The sequence below is a fragment of the Peromyscus maniculatus genome, chromosome 18, assembly GCF_049852395.1.
Source record: "Peromyscus maniculatus bairdii isolate BWxNUB_F1_BW_parent chromosome 18, HU_Pman_BW_mat_3.1, whole genome shotgun sequence".
In the NCBI taxonomy this organism is placed as follows: domain Eukaryota; kingdom Metazoa; phylum Chordata; class Mammalia; order Rodentia; family Cricetidae; genus Peromyscus; species Peromyscus maniculatus.
Window position 1 is genome coordinate 15,903,250 of NC_134869.1, and position 21,755 is coordinate 15,925,004.

The 21,755-nt window shown below is 41.0% G+C and overlaps 1 protein-coding gene across 13 annotated transcripts in view; it reads left to right on the forward strand.

Moving 5' to 3' along the window:
* The window catches only part of Anks1b (ankyrin repeat and sterile alpha motif domain containing 1B), a 1,025,752-nt gene that overhangs the window by 689,185 nt on the left and 314,812 nt on the right, over positions 1-21,755 (forward strand). For all 13 annotated transcript variants that reach the window (XM_076554619.1, XM_076554611.1, XM_076554613.1 and 10 more), the window contains one exon: positions 12,500-12,598. In XM_076554619.1, the coding sequence (XP_076410734.1) occupies positions 12,500-12,598 (99 nt within the window). The remainder of the gene's footprint in view (positions 1-12,499; positions 12,599-21,755) is intronic.

Genomic DNA, 21,755 nt, shown 5'->3' on the forward strand with positions numbered 1-21,755 from the left:
TTCTTTAGCTTGAAGTCTGTTTTGTGCTGGCCAGGTACTCTTGGACATGGAGCCTGCCCTGGGGTATGGTTGATAGGCCCAGCCACTCTCCATTGGAGAGAAATGATTCTTTCCTAGCAGGTCCCAACTACAAATAGCTTCTTTTGGTTTTTTGTTTGTTTGTTTGTTTGTTTGTTTTGATTTTTAGAGAAAGAGAGAGAGAGAAAAAGGACATGAAGTTGGGTGGGGAGAGGGGTGAGGCAGAGCTGGAAGGAGTTGGGAGTAGAGGAAGAATATGGTCAAAGTGTACTATATGTAAAAATATTTTAAATAGAATCAAACTTAAAAAAGGAAAATGAAACAAGGGAACGTTTAATAATATTTTATTATGGGAAAGGACTTCTTTCTTTTTCTTTCTCTAGAAGGGTTGAAACCTCCTAGTATAGGAAGGTTATATGGTAAAAACAAACAAATAATAAATAGATAGATAAACAAATAAATAGATAAATAAACAAACAAATAAATAAAAAGACTGTCTGGAATGTTATAGATATGAGGCAAGGGTGTGAGTTTCTTGAATGAAGCTTCCTTTTACATTCAGCCTCCAGTCAAAAGGTGTGATCAGCCAGTCCCAAACAGTTCTAAGGGCTTTTCTCATCTGTGACATGGCTTACTTTTTCTGACCACTGCTTAGTTAGATCAGTCAGCTTTCTATGCTCTGCTGGGACTATCTCCTCACACACTGGTCCAGGGCTCTGGGGTGGGCATTTTCCTACCACTACATCTTAAAACTCAAAATGAGTTCAGATAAACTTTTCAGGAAGAAAAATATTTTTTATCCAAAAGACATCTCAGGAAAAAAAAATATCTTAAATACCAAACCCAAAAATAAGTATAGGGAAAAGTCAGGAATATTCTACCAGCCAAATGTTTCAGAAACATGATCACCATTTACTGTTCACCAAAGGTGTGCGAGATCACAAAAGATCTGAGCATGCCCTTTGGCGTCTTAGGAGCTCAGGGCACCATCTCACATAAAGCCAGTCTAACTTACCACCAAATGTTCTTAGTGTTTCAGCCCAATATGTGTATCGTGCTAATATCTCCATTGGGTTTTTGAGTCTATGCTTCATGTTGTATTGACAGAACACCAGGCTTATGTAAAAGTGGGACTTTTTACAACCTCTGGACACCTGCTGTGAATGTGCCAACCTCGTGAACATGTGGTAACATTGTATCTAGCAATTGTTAACTGAAACTGAAATTGGGAGGAAAAAGCTCTTTCAAGGGTCTCTTCCTGAGATGTCACCATTTCAAGTCAAAAATATATATAACATAATACACACACACACACACACACACAATTCTGATAACTTTCTTTTCTTTTCCTAGCCCCCGTTCCCTGTCACACTTGTGTTCATCTATCCCAGTCTCCATACGACAAACTAAGGCCAACAGTAAATACCCATTGCCTCCATCCTGGCTTCTGTTACACGCCATGAGACATGTTCCTGTCATTATTTTCACTGACATATAAAACTGGCTGGAGAAACTCAAATGTAAAAAATGGAGAGAGCTTGTGTATTCATGAATCCTTACTTCTTCCACCGCCCATGCTCGTCTGCTTCCAGACATCCAATGGAACTGCCGATAACGGGCAGTCAAAGGATCATGGGCCCAGCTCTGTTATCTCCCTGCAAAGTCTGCCTTACCCTGAGGGAAGTCCACAGTACTTTCTTATGGGCACAGAAACTAGCTAGTGAATTTCTTCCTTTCCACTGGGAATGCAGATGCTTTTCCAGAAGTTTCTCCATGGGCAGATCTGCCACACGTACAAACACAGCTTCAAGGAGGCTCAGAACACTGAGCAGAATCAGCCTTTGAAGCAGCAGGTAGCAAAAGAAAAGGGCCTCAGCCTAACGGCGTTCATCACAACCTAGAAATCGGGTTGCTGGGGCCATGGAGTGTGACTGTTTTCAACCTGAGTACTGCTAAAGATTCGTCCATAGTTTATCAACTTAGAATCTTTATCAAACACCGTTCTGATTTAACTTTTAGACTCTTGTACCCATATGCAATGTGTTTTGACTAAATCAATTCCCTAGTTCCTCCCCTACCACCTCTTCCCATATTCCTCCTACCGGGTGGGTCTCCCTCACAACTTCATGTATTTCTTTATTGCAATCCCAGAGTCCAGTTGATGCTGGTAGCATGTCATGGCATAGGGCTGCCCATTGAAGCTACCCACTGGAGTATGGGCAACCAACCCCAGGCTGAATCCCTGAAGAAAACTGACTCTCCTCCCTCCAGCAGCCATCAATTGCCAAGAACTCTTCAACTAGGGGTGGGGTCTCATGAGCCGTTCCGCCATCCATGTTGGAATTTTGCTTGGCTTGATCTCATGCCGGTCTTGTGCAGGTAGCCACAGCCACTAGGAGTTCACGTGTGCAACAGGCCTGTCGTGTGCAGATAATGCTGTTTCTCAGTCATCCTCCACAATCTCTGGCTCTTACAGTCTTTCTGCCTCCTCTTTCAGGGTGACCCCCGAGCCTCGGGTTGGGGGTGTATGTGATATAGATGTCCCGCTTAGAGCTAAGCATTTCACAGTCTCTCCTCTGCAGTTTAACCAGGTCTGGGTGTCTGTGTTAAGTTCTGTCCACTTCAAACAGAAGCGTTCTCTGACGAAGGCTGAGAGCTGCGCTAACCTGTAGGTACAAAGCTGAGTGTATAGAGATCAGAGCAGTGTGACAGCAGATCCATTTAGCAACAGGATAATAATAGCTTCTCTCCCCGGGGCCTGTGACCTACTGTGATGTACCTAGGACCCACATTTACCATCCGGCTTTTCTCATTGGTTCAAATGAAAATTTGAAAATTGGACTCCCCAGAGAACCCAATCCACATTGTTCTCTGAGAGGTCAGACTTCATCTCATTTCCTTCAGAGAGTTGATGGTTATAGGGCTGTGTTTCAGTTTGGGTTGTTGAGTTCAATGTGTCCCCCAATTTCCTCATATGTTCATTACACCATAACCAGATTAGCTGACTCCAAATTAGTTGATAGCCTTCATTCAGTTCTTCCTGTCAGAGTTGGAATAAAATGAAAGGTACTACTAGGTTCTACGGGTTCCTGCGTCTCTCGGCCTTTCCTTGCTTCCTACTCCAGAGTCTCTTCCTCTTTGGCCAGTGAGTTCTGCTTCTGTCTGTTCCTCCTTCTTTGGCATTGTTCCCACCTCAGTGCCTCTGTACCTGCTGCTACTTCCGCCAGTGATGTCCTTCTAACAGCTCTCCTCATGGCCTTCTCTAATCCTTCTAATCATTTAAATTGCCTCCTAACGCTTTCCTGCCCAGTCTTTCCTGTTAACAAGCAGGTCTTCCATGTTTGGTTTGGTTTTATCTCGGCGCTCCCTTCAGTTCCTTTAGAGCAACTTAACTTTCCGTGTGAGCTTGTATGCATTATCAGCTTCTTTGTGCATCACGTTTTTAATTTTTTTAAAAAGGTAAATTGTAACCACTTTAGGAGTTGTGGTGGGCAATAAAAAAGTGTTTAATGTCATATAGCAAACATAAGACTACTGTATCATAATTCATGTGTTTTTGTTTAATTATTTTCCTATTTTATCTGCTAGACTTTAACTTCTAATGTAAAACGACTGTGTCCATCATAGGGCAGTGTTCTCAGAACCACACGGTACCATGCCTGATACAGAGGAAGTACTCAAAACTGAGTTGAACGAATTGATGTTGACTAAATGAGTGACTGCCCATTCTTGACCTATGACGCCTCTGGACCGGGCACTGTTGGTTCATTCCTAGCTTCCTGTGACTTCATCCCTAAAGCCACCCAATGAATCGAGGGACAGCATGGTGCCACCGTAAATGTCAGCTAATGTATTCTTTGCAGCAGCCTTATTTCCCTCAAAACCATCTGTACATTTCAGAACAAAAGCTCACCCCTTCCCTCCCCATCCTTTTTTTTTTTTCCTGTCTTCTTGAGTTTCTTTAACTGAAATGTATCTGATCATTCTTCTCAGTGTCAGGAAACCCAGTCACCTTTGAATTATCTGGATATGTCTGTTTCCTCATCTCTGTGAATTAATAAAAAAAAGTTGCTATGTTGAGTGGATTCTCAATGTTGGGGGGACAAAATTGTCCACCTTCACGGTCACATTTTCCTTAGCTTAGACCACCTCAGAGTCCCCAACTCACTCCCTTTTCTCAAGATCTTTAACATAGTAACAAGGGTCACAAAAGCCATTGACTTGTTCCCAGACACTGGACCTTAATTCATTTCTAGACACTCTCGACCTTAATTCATTCCTAGACATCCTCCTTCTTCATTCTGGCTTTGAAAGAGACTTACAGGAGTCACCCAAGCATGCCCCTGACCTGAGAACTTCTCTTCAGTTGACCAGTTAGACCTCTGACAAGGACCAGCAACGAGAGCTGGATCCCTCACACCCACCTGTTGCCAAACTGATGCTTCCCACCTCCCTATGTGGACCCAGTTCAGAATGGGACAAGTTATGTGCTGCTCAGTTACATTTATTAAGGGGCTTGGATATGGATTATAATAATTTGAAAGGAGAGCTAACCATTTGACCTTTCAGATGCTATATAATTTATTAGAAGTAAAATGTGTTAGAAGATATATATATCCCTGGGAATCAATTCTGAGCAGTGTTGCACATCTGTTGACTGGAGAAAGCACCTGTTCCTACTTTCCTACTTGGTTCTCTTTCTGTAGCAAGTGAGGCACTATCTTGGAGTCTGGTAGAATAAAACACTGATCTCAGATTCATCAGACACTGACTATGTAAACTTAGAACAATTTCACATCCCCAAGACTATCCCTTCATCTCTAAAATGAGGATAATGCCACTTAGCTTACAAGATTCTTATAAGATTTATAAACTAAGTGGGCAGGGTACCGGATACCATGAACACATAATCGTTGGTATTTCATATTCCTCCACACCACCAGCCAGAGGCGTGTGTAAGAGGGGCCTACTGGAAATATCAAGGAATTGTGTTCCTCCTCAGGCAAAGAGCAGGGTGTCCAAGCTAAGCTAGGTGCTGCTCAGTTTTCCCTTGAGAGGCACGAGGAATTAAATGTTCAGCATATTAGAGAGAAGAATAAAACTCAGTACCTGCCAAGATTATGTACAGCCTACTCAAGGGAAAAAAAATTAACTTCACAGCTTGTGATTGGGAAAGGACACGGGGCAGATGCTGACGGTCCTTTCATCTCTGCTCTTGGCTCGTTCTTCTAATAGCTCGGCTTTAACACTCAGTCTGCATTGCAATGAGAGCGGAAAAAGTAGAACCAAGGTGCCCCCTCCAACCTCAACTCGACCCCCTAGTCAGGCTCGACTGCTGGCAAATACCATGTAAAGTATCTAATACCCAGCTACCCCTCTGCGGATGGTGTAAAACCAGCTAGACACCATGCTGCCACAGAAAAGTTGAAGTGCAGTGGTTAGTTAGGGAACACTTAAAACCAGAAAGGCCTACAGGTCTCTGCCAGCCCTGTTTCCATGATTCAGTGAACAGAAAGGACCGGGGCAAGGCGGAGTGGGGGTGGGGGGAAGGGTCAGGCAGCTTTCTAAATGATCTTCCACAGAGAGGGAGTCATTGATGCTTAAATGCCATGAAATCAAACTAAAATACATGGGGGCACCTGCTTTTATGTAATTTCATATGCCTCTTAAATAACACACACACACACACACACACACACACACACACACACACACACACACATCTTAAGCCAACCTGTGTTTTCAGTAGCCACACTGGAGGTGGTATGAGGTCATAAACGACACTGATGCATTGCCTGTTGCACTCAGAGGATGACGATCTGGGGTAATTGATGAAAAATGTCCCTCAGCTCCAAGTCAAATGGAGCTGCTGGAAGAGGGAAATACAGTAACATACAAAAGACCCTGGAAGGGTGCCTCGCTGGCACATAGAAAGAATTCAGTACAGCATGTAGTTTACCTATGCAGATGTTGAAGGAATTTAGAACATATTCATTAGACAGATAAACGTCTTTGAAGCTATCTTTTGAGGTGTTTTGTGTTGCCGGTTTTCCATCATCCCTGTAGAGGTAGGGGACTGTTAAATACATTAAATGGCCCTTTCTTGTAGGGGATTCTGAACCAGGGTGGGAATGGGTGTGGAAGACACTCCCATGCAGTCTGTCTATCCTATCTGTCTTTCTACATCTATGTGTGTATCTGGGGGAAAGGAAGAACACTCAAATAAATTTTGTCCACATCAACTTTTCCTCTTACCTCAAGAACCTGTGAACTGGCATCCTTCAAAATGAAGAATAGATTCCCTGTCTGGTAGCTATGAGAACTTTGGCCAAAGAAGTATAAATCACTATACAAATGACTTTTGCAGTACTTTATAAATACATGTAATGCTAAAGTCTAGGTAAGCATGTGTCTCAAACTAACCATAATTACCATTGATAGTTTCACTAAACCCTGCTCAACACTCAAATAAGTAAATAACTCTTTACTTAAACTTCTTCTCCTTTTCCATTGCTTGAAAACAGATGTTTCAAAAGGGAAAGAGGCCTCAAAAATAATTGACCATAGACATATGGGAAGTGTTATGATTATGTTTTGTCTATATCTGTTTATTTTCCACTGATACTGTATTTTCTACTTTATCTGATGGATTAAAGACAATGTCTGCAAGCAATTCCATGATATCTGGAGAATAAAATCCTACTTGTAGCTTCAAAAAATAATCCATGTGATCTTAAATTCCAGAAAAACTGTTCATAAGCTAAAATTATAGATAATTAATTAAGCATGTGTAGGAAATGCTGTTGCAGTCAGGAGGGTATGTTATGGAGGCCTAAGACAGAGAAGCTACAAAAGGACCACAGAGTCTTCCTTGGATGCTGTTTCATTAGTGTGGGATGGGAATTAAGCGTGGAGCATGTGAGCTGCAAGATGCTGCAGCAGGTGAACGCACTTGTCACACAAGCCTGACGACCCGAGTGTCACCTCCAGAACCACAGTGGAAGAAAACTGACCCCTGAAGGGTGCCCTCTGACCTCCACATGCATGTCATGGCACACATGAGCCCACCTTCAGACCTATATATCACACACACACACACACACACACACACAATTAATAATAATAATAATAAATAAATAAATAAAATTGGAGCACACTTATCATCTATCATATATCCATTTATACTGTGTTTCTAAATGATAAGCTAAATGTAGCTTTATTCTTATGCTGCATAAGAAAATTATAAATCTGTTGCTTATCGTGATGACTATTATCATAATCATTCAGAAAAGATGTGCATTGAATCTACTTATAAGCTGACATCAAACTGACTCAAAGATTTAATGTAAGAAGTTAAGATATGGCATTTTATTCTAAAAAAAATTATATACAGTTTTATGCTATGAAAAATGCTATACAGAGAATAAAATATTATTTTTCCATGTGCAAGATTGTGAGAGCTTGATGTCATTCTACTATATATGTATCCTGTTTAAATATAAAGCCACACAAATTTCCAGAAGAATCTAATCGAGCTAATTATAAAGCAAAAGCAATCTTCCCCACCAATAATATCCCTTGATGCTTTCAGTTTGGACCTGCGTGAAGAAAAAGAATAAAACCATTCTCCAGCTCAAGCATGTATTAAGAGAAACGAGCTTCCCAAGGTCTCGGACATGCTTCCCTAGCACTTGATTTAATGTGGGATATGAAGTCCAAGATTCTAAATGAATGCAATATTGTATTAAAGTTATGAAACTGCATGAACTTCTCAAGCTGTTCTGAGAGCCGGAGCCACCGGCGCAGACATTCCTGAGATATGATTTCAATAAATAGCTGTTCTATCTCTAATGGGCCATTAAGTAGGAAACGCAACTTCCCATTTCTATTTGGTCATCTCGGTGGTTTATCTGAGCTGAAAACTTGCCATACATAACAATCTCCCCACGGTCAGGGAAACTTAAGCTTCAGCTATTAGCGCATAAAATATTAGGTGATTTCTCTTCATTCTGTGATTTAAGAAAGTAATAAAGAACCCCTGGATCCGTCAGTTCTTGTCAGGAAAAGAGCAGCAGCTGTAAAAACACCACCTCGGGCCTTTGATCATGCTCGTGAGTTGTTTGGTTAGCGACTCACAAAACTATTCTCTCTGTGATTTCTCTTCCCGAAACACCGGTGCAGTGCGCCCTACAGGGTGCTAAGCAAAACTGTCAGCCACACTTGTCATTTCGTAGCATGGATTTCTAACATCATAATAAATAGATGCCCCTGAGAGTGTAACAAGCTCACAATTCATTTTTGACCACTGAACTATTAGGAGAGAATTTGCTAAAGACATTATATCGAATATCCACAGACTATTACCAAATGGCGCGTAAATAATTACATCCCGAGAGTGATGAGTATGTTTTATTCTTGGCCTCATTTTGCCGCATCTATGTGATTTGACGAAGGTTTCACCATCTACAAGTGTAGAGAAACACTGCTTCACAGAACTCGCCACAGTGGCGGACATGCTGGAAATCGCTATTATCCAATCTATAGCCACCAGCCAAAAGAGCCAGCAAGCACCTGGATTCAGGACTGGATCTGGCAACTGGGGGTGGGGGGGTTAGACTACCATTTGGTAGGGATGTCTGTGGAGCTCCTGGAGGATGAAAGCTTGTTATGGAGGTCAGATGAGTAATGAGCAGAGGGCAGTGTCATGGGGAGGTGAGGATGGGATGCACTGGGACAGGTGGGTAAGCAGAGGACTGTCATGGGGCTCTGCTCCCCAAACCAGTGATGTGAAAAGTGGATAAAGGAGTGGGGAAATAGGTTTATATTTGGCTTTTGTTAGGGAAAGGGGGTACGTTAAGCTGAAAGTCTCTGTATTAAGAAAAGCAAGCAATAGAGTGAGAATAGACTAGCTCCTTAGGCAGGATTGGAATGTTTGTGGTCTTGGTAGTGTAACTGTGACCCAAATGCCAAAGGAAATCATAAGAGCTGTAAAATCTCATTTTTCTCTGAAAAGCCGGAAGAATCCATAATGCTACGAAGAAGGTATTCTATTACTTCCTTTGACAGGAAAATTTTATAAATTCATATTGCTTAGATTGCTTTTTCAAAAACAAAAAGCCATATTCTCAAACTTCTCTGAAATCATTTCTTAAAGCCAACTTTAGGTTACAAATTTCAAAAACACTAAAATGTCATTTCAAAATATATACTCTATATTTATATATAATGATACTAATCAAAAGTTAAACATGGCTGAAATAATAGCATTTTAACATATAACAATAGCATTTATACATATTGATTAGTCTGCTCCATTTTACAGGTAAGAACAAAGAAGCCTAAAAACTATGTAACTAACCCAACCACGACCCAATCCTAGGTCAAGCCACCTTACATTTTAAGACAGGCTGAAGACATATCACAATATTTGGGGTTATCTATCCTATGTATTACATAAACATGGAAAATAGAATATTCACTTTTTATTGTTTTTTCATGACACAAAATAATCATACATATTTGCCACATACAGTGTGGTGTTTCTATCCATGTAAACATCATATCCTGAACAAATAACAATTAGTAAAAAAAAAATTCTAGTAGTGTGCCTCATTAGGGACAATGAACAGAGTCCCTTTATATCCCCCAATTCATGAAGCACATCCTTATGTTTTATATTATACTTTCCCTACTTTCCACTCATTTTTTTCAAAAGTGCTCTGTTAGTATCCTGTATGTTAGGAAATCTAATCCAACGGACAAGGTTGTTGTGTGTTTAATAGCCTTTTTTAAATGTCAGACTTTTGTAGTTTTTCCAAAAGTCTCCTCCCTTATTGAAAATAGAAAAGACAGTGTATGGATGATGTAGAAAACAAGTGGTGGTCTTTCAGGAATTAATTGTTAAAACCATCATAGTATTCAAATACTGCTGTCAAATTCTTAGGATTAGCTGTGGACAACAGGTCCTACAAACCATAAAATCTTCATGATATGCTTGCTTGCTGATATACAAAGAACCCAGGCCCCATGTTTTGGGTGAGTTAAAGGTATGGACTGGTAATTCGGTATGTGGGAAACCTGACAGCAGTCTGGCCCATACATGGCCAATGTTGTGGTTGTTTGGGGTCAGTAAGTGATTTGGGAAGTCCTCAAAGATTAAAAGTTGGACCAGGTATCACATATTCCACTCAGGCTACCTCAGTCCATTTCTGGAAGTAATAACGATTCCTCAAAATGAAGTCATTTATATTTTTAGCCATGCTCTATTGCATGCACTGAGTAGTTTCTTGAGAGCAGTGTTTCCTGTGGCACTGTGCCAAGACTGGCTTTATTTGTTTTTCATTGGGCTTTTCATTATCGCGCTGCTATGCACCTGGATCATCCTACCTCCTCCGACATGGCTGGTGTAGCTTAAGCATAGGCGTGATGCTAGGTGTAGGTGGAACACTTTCGTTCAGTGAATGCCCATCTGAAATCCCTAACTGTGGCGCCGTTCTAATGGCTTTAATCTTCTAACAGCAGTCAATTATCTGTTTATAACATGGTCTGATATGAAACTGTTTATACCCATCTATTCTGGCACTTAGAAGAAAAGGTACTAATCTCACTTTATACCAATCTAGACCCCCTCCATCTCAGGGAAGGAATCTAGATCGATCTCCTGCCCCATTCTGCATTTCTCTTCATTCTGCAGGTTTAATCTCCAACTAAAACCATTTGATGGTTTCAATAGTTTTCTGCCTTCCACGATTATAACCTAAATCCATGCCCATGCCATCCCTAAAACAACTATTGCCTCCTCCTAATGGTCTTCAGGACCCCCAAGAATGCCCTTTCTGGCCTTTCTAGTTCATTTTCTTTTGTTTTGAACACCTGTTAGTACCTGTTTTCTCCATGACCAAGTATTCTATCCCTTCTTTCATAAGTATCTTGTGTTACACGTTAAGAGGATGGAGCTTGATTTATCCAGGAAAAAAAAAAACAGCAGTTCAAATTCTTGAACTTCCATCCATTCCTCAAGTGTTCAATCTTTTATTTTTGTTTTAATAGCATATAATCCCTGTTCTTGTTTAAGAACCACAATGTGGTCATGTGATATGTGTGCACCATGGATAATAATCAAATGTGTCCATTAACATCTCATCTTTTTAAATATTCCTATGTGCTGGAAAACATTTAATTTCTCCAATAATTTTAGGATATATGAAACTTGTACTGTGTGATACAGCATTTTAATGAATTTCTCTATCTATCCCACTATCCAGCCTCCCAGCCTCTCCTCATAGTCTTGCAACCTCCTTTCTACTTTCTAGCTCCCCAGAGTGAGTGAGAACACGTGGTTGCTGTGTTCCATTTGGAATATTAGACTCTTCAGTTTAAAGAGAAACGCTGTCTTGTAAACTCCGAAGACTGGAATTTAGGGACAAAATGAGGAATCTCTGCCTTTCTGTTTCAAATGTTAATCAGGGGCTTAAAATAATCATTTGAGATCTGAGACTTTTAAGAGTAGACTAGTCCTTGGAGAATGTGTGGCCTGGCCTTTTCATCTTATAGGGAAGGAAACTGAGGCCCAGTCATAAAAGTCAAAATGATCTTTCTAAATTTATAATTTCACCATGTAACTCTTTTCCTGCCCATGGCTTTCCATGATAGCCAAAATGAACACAAACTATCACTATGCTATACAATGTCTGTTTGGCTTAGTCTGGGCTTACTTTGCCTCCTTACATTTTTATTATCTCTCTGTTCTAATTCCAGTATACATGTTTGTTTAGTTGTTTTTTCCTCCCTATGGGTTATTGCACAAATGTTTTGGGTCCTAAGCACACTTCATATATTTGATTATACATCATCTCCAAAAATGTGCCCCCAATACTCTCAGGATTCCAAAGTAAGCATCCCATGGCACCCGTTTGCAATATTCAAATGGTAGCAATAACGACAGTTGCTAGCACATACTTGCGTCTTATTCATTGTTCCATCCCCACATTTGAAGAATCTGACGTTCAATATTTTAAAATGAATTATTTTTACTTTTAACCTGCCATGGCACATGTCAATTTTTCCATCAGCCCTCCTCACAAAATCTATTTTCAGATGAGTTTTTAAAAATAAATTGATTCATTCACATCCTTCCATAAGTCACTGATAATCCTGAATGACAACTCTTCCTAGAAGCACTGGTACTTTTACAGAAACAGAATTCTAAAGTCATGTGAATGACTCTTCAATGCAGAAAATTTAGCCATAAATAGTAAGTCATGAGAACTGTAAGTCATGAGAGCTGGACGTGAGAGAAGGTTGGTTCCCACAGCCTTCAAACCAGTTTCCTGGGTGACCACTCTTCCCTCACACGCAAAGGAGGATGACCCTATTTGTGTTTATACAATTCAGAATAGTTAATGTTTTACCTTACTTAAATTATTATTTCACACAGCATAAAAGCTGAATTTATCAGGTAACATTTCTGGTTTGATTTCAGGGAAGCAATGTTATGGAAGATCAGGACTTGTTGGAAATTGGAATCCTTAATTCTGGACACCGACAGAGAATTCTACAGGCAATCCAGCTCCTTCCAAAGGTAAGGGATGCTTTATCGGGATTACATTATGAATGATTTCCAGTGACTTACAGTCAAAGTATCTAACAGTGTTGACCTGGGAATACAGTGTTCCCACATGCTGCTGCTGCCCATCAGAGTGGTCTTAGGTCCCACTTTAATTGGACACAAAAGACTACCACAAGCTTCACTTGGTTTTAAACTGACCTACAAGAATGCAATATTGGAAACACTGCAGAACAGTGGAACAGATTCAGAATACCTCTTCGGTGTGAGTCCTAACTCACAGTGACAATAGAGGTCAAAAAGATGGGATTCATGTTGAGTGAGTACAGTAATGCCCTTGACTTAACAGCTTCATGAATGGGAGCAAGTCTTGGTTGGCTTACATCTAACAAAATTAATATCTAGAATATATAAAGAACTGAAAAAAAATTGAATGTCCCCAGTGCCAAACAACCCAATCAGTAGATAGGTTAATGAAATGGAGAGGTAGTTTTCAAAAGATGAATTATAGATGGCCAACAAATATGTTGAAAATGTCCAGCATCTTTAATTATTGTATTGGACAGTCTTATGTCAGCTTGGCATAGGCTAGTCATTTGAGAGGTGGGAACTTCAATTAAGGAAATGCACCCTAACTAAGACAGTCATCAAGGAAACACACAGTCAAACTAGATCAAGATTCCACATCATCCCACTCTGGATGGCTAGCATTAAGAAAACAAACATCAACCAATGCTGGAGAAGATGCAGGGAAAGAAAAATATTTATGTATTGTTGGTAGGGATGTAAATTAAGCCCATTCATTGCTCCAAAAGTTCCTTACAAAATTCCAAATAGTACTTTCATCACCTAGCTATACAACAGATGGGTGTGTGTCTGAAGAGCTCTAAGTTAGTATACTACACAGATACCTGCATACTGCAGCTATGGAGTCAGCTTGGGTATCCATTACCATATGAATCGACTTCTTTAGTGTTGTATATAGTATATATATACATGACAGAGTTTTGTTCACCATAAAAAGAGTAAAATTGTGTCATTATCTGGAGGATATATGCAACTGAGATTATTATATTAAGCCAAATAAAATATCCTTTTATTTTGTGGTCCTAGAATTGTTTACAAATAAAAACAGTCTTTTCTACACACACACACACACACACACACACACACACACACACACACACACACACGAGCAACATGCAAACAGAAGGAGAAGTAATAGAATGGAAGAGACTATCAGAAGGAAGAGTGGGAAGAGGACTAAGGGAAAAGGTGGGTGTGGACAAAGTACAGGGTATACTCAAAGAATGTGTCTATATAAAAACAAACAGTATATGCAGTGGATATACACCAATAAGAATACTGGAAGAGCCTCATGCTCCATTAGAAGCAATATCTCTTATAGCAGCTCCAAGACTTCGCCTCTAGAGTCCCTACAAGGGACTTGCCTAATAACAAAAGGCATCATTTGGAGAGGTCCACAGTGTCCCATCCCATCGTGCATTTACAGTTGATCAGTAGGCTTTCTAGTCTAGATGTGATTTGTCATCCAGGTATCATTTTTTACTGGAAACTGTGTAACCTAGCAACAGAGTTGACCTTATGTTTCCAGAAAAGGTTTTAAAGGAGCTTAAAGGAGGTGGTAGGGTGTAAGTGCCAGCCTTTCAAGGTAGGTAGGATTTTAATTGGTAAGGGAAGGAAAGGCACTTCAGGAGGCCAGAAGGAACTGTGTAATTACAGATGTTACCCAGGCAATCACTTTCTGAAAACATTTGGGAAATAATTAGTCATTTAAAATCCAGTGAGATCGGCACAACAGTGTGACTGTTCTTAATGCCACTGAACTATAGGGTTAAAATATTTAAGTTGATAAGTTGTATGTGTTTTTACCATGATTTCCAAAATCATCAGAACAGAAGAAAATGCAATGTGCTTGGAATAGTTGAAAAGTGTGTGGCCCATAGCCAAAGACAAAGCAGGAAGAGTAGGGTTTTTTGCCCATTTCTATAGGGCTAAGGATCTTGAGCGTATTTTGTGGGCACTAGGGAATGCCTATGACTAGAATATTCTAGTCTGCTTAATTCTGGAGGCAATTTACCAGAGGAATTGAAGGAGAGAATGTTGAAGTGAGGTCCGCCAGCTGAGAATAGATGAAGGGAGGCAAGATTGGAACAGGTGATCTGTAATGGGGGCACCTACACCCATCAGCAATTCCGGTGTCTTCTCCCTTTTTCTCCCTCCCTCACTAGGGAGGGTAGAGTTTCTCCTTAGACAGAGAAAGATAAATATTAATCATAGTTTCTAAGGAAGTGATATAATGAAATTTGCCCACTGACGGTGTACTGAGTTTCTGCTGATGGAAAGTTAACACATTAACAAATTTGAGGAGAGACAAGCATACTGCAGAGCTTAATCATGTGAGTTTCTATATTAAAAGGGGAAGAATGAAAATGTCTCTAGACTTAATTCTAAAGTAATTCCCATAGGCATGTTATTTACCTCGCTACTTAGAGTATTATTTCCTTAGTAAATGTCCCACATGCCTTCTGCAAGGGTTTCTATAAAGTCATACCCAACAGCCAATGAAGTTCCTGACCCAGAAGAGAGCTAGGTGCTCCCCAGATCAGGGAACTGCCCACTCCATGATGCTGCCAATATTTAAAGTTCAGTTCAGGCACTATCATTTAACTTCCTCTGAGAAGCTTTGCCTAACCTGTAACCACTTCTCACTACATTGGCAGTTAGGAACCTAATCCATATATAGCCCCTTCGCTAAGCCTGCCAAGGAAGATTCTGTTCTGTTGTCATGGTTAGGCTGCCGGAACCAATTTTTCATTGATCCACCCTGGACCATTCACTCACCTCCATTCTCCCTCCTGATGGCTCTCTCCCTCTCTGCACAGGGATTTTCACAGCGTCTCCACCAACCCTTCTAAACTATGAATCACAGCACATCATGCTGAAAATCACCAGTGTGATTTTCTAAGCCTTCAGACTTAGAAAAAAAGCCCTTACCTTGGCCTATAAAAGTCAGTAAAATCTGGCTCTTTCTTACCTCATGGCCATATTTATCATTTTCTCCTTCTACACTCTAGTTGGTGACTTTCTCTTTGTTATACAAAGTGACAAGCTCATTTCTGCCTTGGGTGCTTTGTGCATCCTTCAGACACGATACATCACTAAGGCTTGAACTCAGATACCCACTCCACAGAGGCTTTCCCAGCCTAACAGTTCCCCACTCAGCAGCTATCGCTCTCTTTAATAGTGCCTGCTTCATTTTCCCACTGCACCTGTGGATACCTGAAGGGCCACTGTTTGTTTCCTCATTATTTCCCATCTTGCCATGAGGTAGCCAATCCCATAATCCGGGAGCCTTGGCTCCTTTGCACCTCTCTCTACAGTCAGCCCCTTGACAGATCCTGGCACCAAGCAGCTACCCAAGGAATATCTGGGGATTGAGAACATACAGTCATCTCTCATTTATTTGAGATTTTTATGCCCTTATGCTTGCCCATATCTGAAGATACTGATGACAATCTGTCACTTCTGTGACATAAGCATCCTCATGGCAGAGATCACTCAATGCCTTGGAAGTTCCTTGTGCCTAGTCCAACAACATGACCATTAAAGGAATCAGTGAATGGGTAAATAAATGTTGCTTCATGTGCCACACAAATATTTTTAAAACACAGAATGCCTCAATTTTAAGATGATTCTGTAGTCATCCACATACAATTTCATGAGAAAAAAAAAACTTAACCTAGAATTATTTGGAGATTGCATGGAGTGTTTATTTTTAAGAAAGGATATTATCCCCATTATAGAAAGCAATGTTATGGAAACAATGCAAAATTAAGCCGCACTCCAGAGGCTAGCGCAGAAGTGTCTACTGCGAGCACACAATGAGTAGGGAATGCGTCAGAATAGCCCCATCCATCCTCCACAGCACAGTAGACGGTTACAATGCTGCAAATTGATGCTTTGCCTTTTTAGGTAATGAGCCCAATCGTCAGATGGCTAATAGTGTAATATTAGTGCTGGGACATTCATCTGCATTCAGTGTGGCTTTGCACTGCTAGAATAGTTGACAGAGTGTCTCTTTGTTTTAGTCACACAATTTTGGTCCTCAGAATGTTTATGCCCCTCATCTGTCATGAGAAGCACTCCATAATCACTATTGGAGATGCCTTTGTAGCACACTCTATCTGGGAATTGGTAAGGTTGCTCCCAAACAGAGAAAAGAGAGCCTTCAAAGTACAAATGTGATCTGTTGGCTTGTTTCAAAGCATGCTTTATTATGTTCTGTTGATTCAAATTTTAAAGAAAAACAACTTCTTTGGCAGGATTTGACCTGTAATATGTCTGCTTTAATATACGCCGGTGCAAAGATCCACACGTTTTCAAATACAGTTGATATATTCATGGAGTAGAGTATGCTGTGTATATTCTAGCCACACTCAGCTTCAGGAGAGCAATCCATTGAGTCAGCTCCTCCTCACATTAATTTGTCTCTGTGTTTTGTGTTGCCTGGCCTCCAGTCATGAAACATGGCTATCAATTTTCACACAGCATCCACTTCCTCCACCAGTCCCAAATAAGGCTTTATTCAGGTCTAAAGTTTCCCTAAGCTTTTAAAAAACCCAACCTCATCCTCTTCCCTTTATGGGAAAAGAACCATGCCAAACTTCCATGAGAACTTCTATACTCTCTTATGCACTAGACATGTTGTGTTTTTTCTATCCCTTAGACACAGGGAAATTATCTAATCACTTATTTGCAACATATAATTTGCTCCTTTTCAGGTAAGAACCCCATGGATAAATCTTTAATATGTTTTTTTAAGGGTGTAGGTTTTCTTGTCCTTTGATACTAGAGCACCTGAAGGTCAGATACTCAAAGGATTTTCATTTTATAAAAGTTTTTTGTGTCAAGGCCCATATTGTATCGTCTTAATATCTCTCATCCTGAATTGAAAATGTACCCGGTCAAACTTACTGTTATCGTGTATTTTCCCCCTACTTCATCTGCCTTTTACTATGGCTTTTGGAGATACTCAGCAGCAGTCTGCAAATACCATCCTCCTTTCTTTTGCAGCCGTCCATCCCATAATTCTCTTGAGCCTGACTCAGTCCTCTGCCATGCCACCTAGACAACAGCCGCCAGAACAGTCACTGAGCGTCTTCCCATCCTCAACGTAACTGACTTCAGTAGATCTGATCTGAGGGCAGCCTGTCGACATTCTGATCTCTGGCTCTAGTTTCCAGTGCTCTGCTCCTTCTTTGCCCACTCACATCCTCAGTTAAATCTTGGAGCTCCTAAAACTCAAATTCAAAACTTTCTGGTAGCTAGTGCATGTCATGATCATGGGACTCTTGACCATAGTGCAGTTTCTTACACTCACTGTCTGTTGCCTTTATACTTCATATTTACCCATAACACAAACTCCAATTCCTTTTAGCTTTGTTGACTGCAACACACTTTCTCTTTGGCTGGTTCCACTTCCTGTTATCAGCTTTCCTTGGCTGATATACCACAGCTCTGGCATCTCCAACACCTTGGAGTCTCCAAGGCAATCTAGGCTTCAACTTCACAGCTTCACACAATGGCCTCTCTGGGCCTCTATGCAGGAATACCCTTGACACATGCCTGGCCTCAGATACTTTCCTTAGTTATGGAGGATGATTCCATAACCCCTTTCTTGTATGCTTGACTCTAAAAAGCCAGAACCACTTGGCTCAAACTTTCAAGTTCTGCTGCTTGCTGGGGCTGGAATATAACTCCACCTTGTTCAAAAACATTTTCACTAACTTTCTGTTTTCAGTGATTTCCTTTACTGCCTAAGCTTGGCTGTCCTAGAGCTCACTGTGTAGAGTTCATGCTGGCCTTGAACTCAGAGATCTGCCAACCTCTGCCTTCAAAGTGCTGGGATTAAAGGTGTGCGCCACTATGCCCAGCCCTAAGCTTTTATTTATTTTCTTTTTATAAGTTGGAAGCTTACCTGGGTAGGTTCTTGCTCTAAAGTCACCACTCCCTTTATTCCACTTCGCATCAGGCTTTTCTTTAATCTGTTTACACTTCCTGGTGCTATTTTCTCCTCAAACTGTACATCTTATATTTTTCCTTGCTCAGCTTGCTCCTTTTCATTACAGATCTGCACAAGACTGGCCACTCATAACCACACAACACAGTCAACACTTGGCTATTTAGAAATCTGCTCTGCAAACACAATTAAATCCAAAACTCTTTAGCCTCAGGCAGACTTTTAAGGCAAGGGCAGAAAGCAGCCTCATTCTTCATCAATATATCACATCATGAATAGTCCCTAGGCCACAGGCTAACACAACACCTACTAACATCCTTCTCCTCTGAAACATCTTGAGACATGTCCCCACTGTTCAAATCACCCTCAGCACCAAAGTTGGTGCTACTAGTTGGTCCATTAAGCCCCACTTAAAATGTCCAATAGTTTTTCTAATCCAATGGCCCAAAGTGTCCCCTGTTCCTCCACACAAAAACATAGTCCAACCTATCACAGCAAAACCCTACTCCTCGTACCAACTTCTGTCTTAGTCAGTGTTCTATTACTGTGAAGATACATCATGACCACAGCAAATCTTACAAAGGGGAACATTTAATTAGGGCTGGCTTCAGATTCAGAGGATTACTCTGTCATTGTCATAGGAGGAAGCATGGTGACGTGCAGGCAGACATGACGCTGGAGAACTAGCTGAAAGTTCTACATCTGAATTGACAGGCAGCAGGAAGAGAGAGTGACACTGGGCCTGGCTTAAGCTTCTGAAACCTCAAAGCCCCACCCCACCCCCTGTGATGCGCTTCCTCCAACAAGGCTACACTTCCAATAATGCCACTTCTTGAGTCTATGGGGGAGCCATTTTCATTCAAACCACCACAGGGTACCAAACACCTTCGATTGAATTAAATCACTAACTTTTCGATCTTCATTATAAGATGTAGTTAAAAAACAAAATGTTTCTATTTTAAGAGAAAAATAATATTCAATATAACTACATAGCAAATTACCCCCAAAGTGGCAAGGAGCAACTTCTGTTAGGCAGGGATCCTAGTGCAGCATGACTGAGTCTTCCATCCTAAGGTCTCTCCCAGGGCCATAGTCATCTCAGGACTCAGCCAGGAAGGGTGTACTTCCTAGCTCACACATGTGCTTATGGGCAGAGTTTAGCTCTTGAGGGGTGGGAGTTGGACCTGGCCTTCCTTAGTTCCTTTGTATATGCCTTCTATAGAGCATCTCACAAAATTCAGCCAGCTTCAACCGGGCGAGCTGAAGGGAGTACGGGCAAGACGGAAGTCACAGTCACCTTGAATGCGATCACAAAAGTGGCATCCTATCTTTCTGCCATATTCTCTCCATTAGGAGTCAGTCACTAGAAAATGATCTTATCAGTCATGAGACACTAATAAAAAATGTTGTGTTTATGGGCTTGTTGATTTATATGTATCAGATCGGATCAGTGAGCTTCAGACTACAAAGTCAATACATGCAAATCTACTGTTGAATTTCTGGGTTGTGATGTCTTGTTATACCACATCACCATCCACACAGACAGGAGCTATGTGTCTCCTTTCTGAATATTCTTCATAAATATGACTTCTACATCATCTAATGTTAACGTGGTGGTCTTAGGAAATAAAAGATGACTTCTATTGTTGTTAATGCTAGGTTTTTCCATTTTAACCCCAGTTATAGGCAGGAGAACTGGACCACTATCATTATAAAGTGTGTCTTGGGAAGGCAGATTTTTTTTGTTGTTGTTTGTTTTTCGAGACAGGGTTTCTCTGTGTAGCTTTGTGCCTTTCCTGGAACTCACTTGGTAGCCCAGGCTGGCCTCGAACTCACAAAGATCCGCCTGCCTCTGCCTCCCGAGTGCTGGGATTAAAGGCGTGCGCCACCACCGCCCGGCTCAGGAAGGCAGATTTCTAAGACATCTCCCACCCTCTCTGTCCTGAATCTGAACATTTTTGTGTTTATGTCGCCTTTTCCTGTCTCTGCTAGGGAAGTATGGTCAAATTATATTAGGATGTAGGCTTGTTAGAAAAAAAAACATTTTTGGAAAAATAACAAAGCTAAAAGGTCAAATGACATCCTTTAAGTCTAGGCTTCATCAGAGCGAATAAACCAAAGGGACAGTTGACAAGAAAATCAACAACAACAAAACCCCATCTGTGAGCCGCAGTGGAGTTAGCTGGGGGTCAGAGCTTAAACACCTGTAAGGACAAGATAACACAGACCGATGGTACCTGTGGTGAGAAGACAAAATAAAGCACTGATGGACAGACTTGGATATGGCTTTTGCTTTGCTACTCCTGTATCATAGGAGGAAAAAAAATGAGACTTCTTGTGATGAGCTCAGAGGTTTACTTGAGGGTCGGGAGGGGGTTTTACGGGTGTGGCATTGTCTCAGTTTAGCTTTGCCAAGTCCCCACTCTTAAAGGTGAGTTCTTCCAAGGACTTTAAAACACAAGTGCTTCTTAGTTGGAATCTTGACGGCTAAGGCAGACACGTATCAGCTTTAGGGGAAAAGCATTCAAGCAATGTAATTCCTTTAAAAGTCTAGAAAGGAAGGTTCCATCTTATTCCCCTGTCACTTAGAAAAATGACAGGAACTTGTTCCTATCTCTTCTCCTGTTTTTTCAGAAAAACAATGCCAAAACACAGGCCGCAGGCACAGATGCTCCCGTGGTGCCTTTTGACAGGGAAACTCTTCCTCATCTCATCCCATCACTCATCCTCTGTGTGGGTCTCATTCTTTTGGCTTCTGTGTCCCCCCTCCCCCTCCCCTCCTGTTGGTGTCCTGAACTCTGTGACACCCCATTATTGGCCTGAGCATCAGTTGAAGACTTGGTAAAAGAGAAGCTCTCCTACAGGCACATACGCCAGGTTCGTGTGGGGGTCCCATCCTAAAGAAAATGCAGAGCTCGATTTGGTCTGGGTTCATAGAGTATTCTACTTTCTGTAATGTCTGGTCACATGTGTGGCAGGGTCTATGTGAGATCTGTGTAGTCTTAGAAATGATTTAATTGTTCCAGAACAAACAAGTATGCTCCCTTATATAAAGGATTGGCAAACTTTTTTTCTTGTAAAGAGTCAGCCCACACTTCACTGGCCATATATCTTCCCTTGCAACTATTC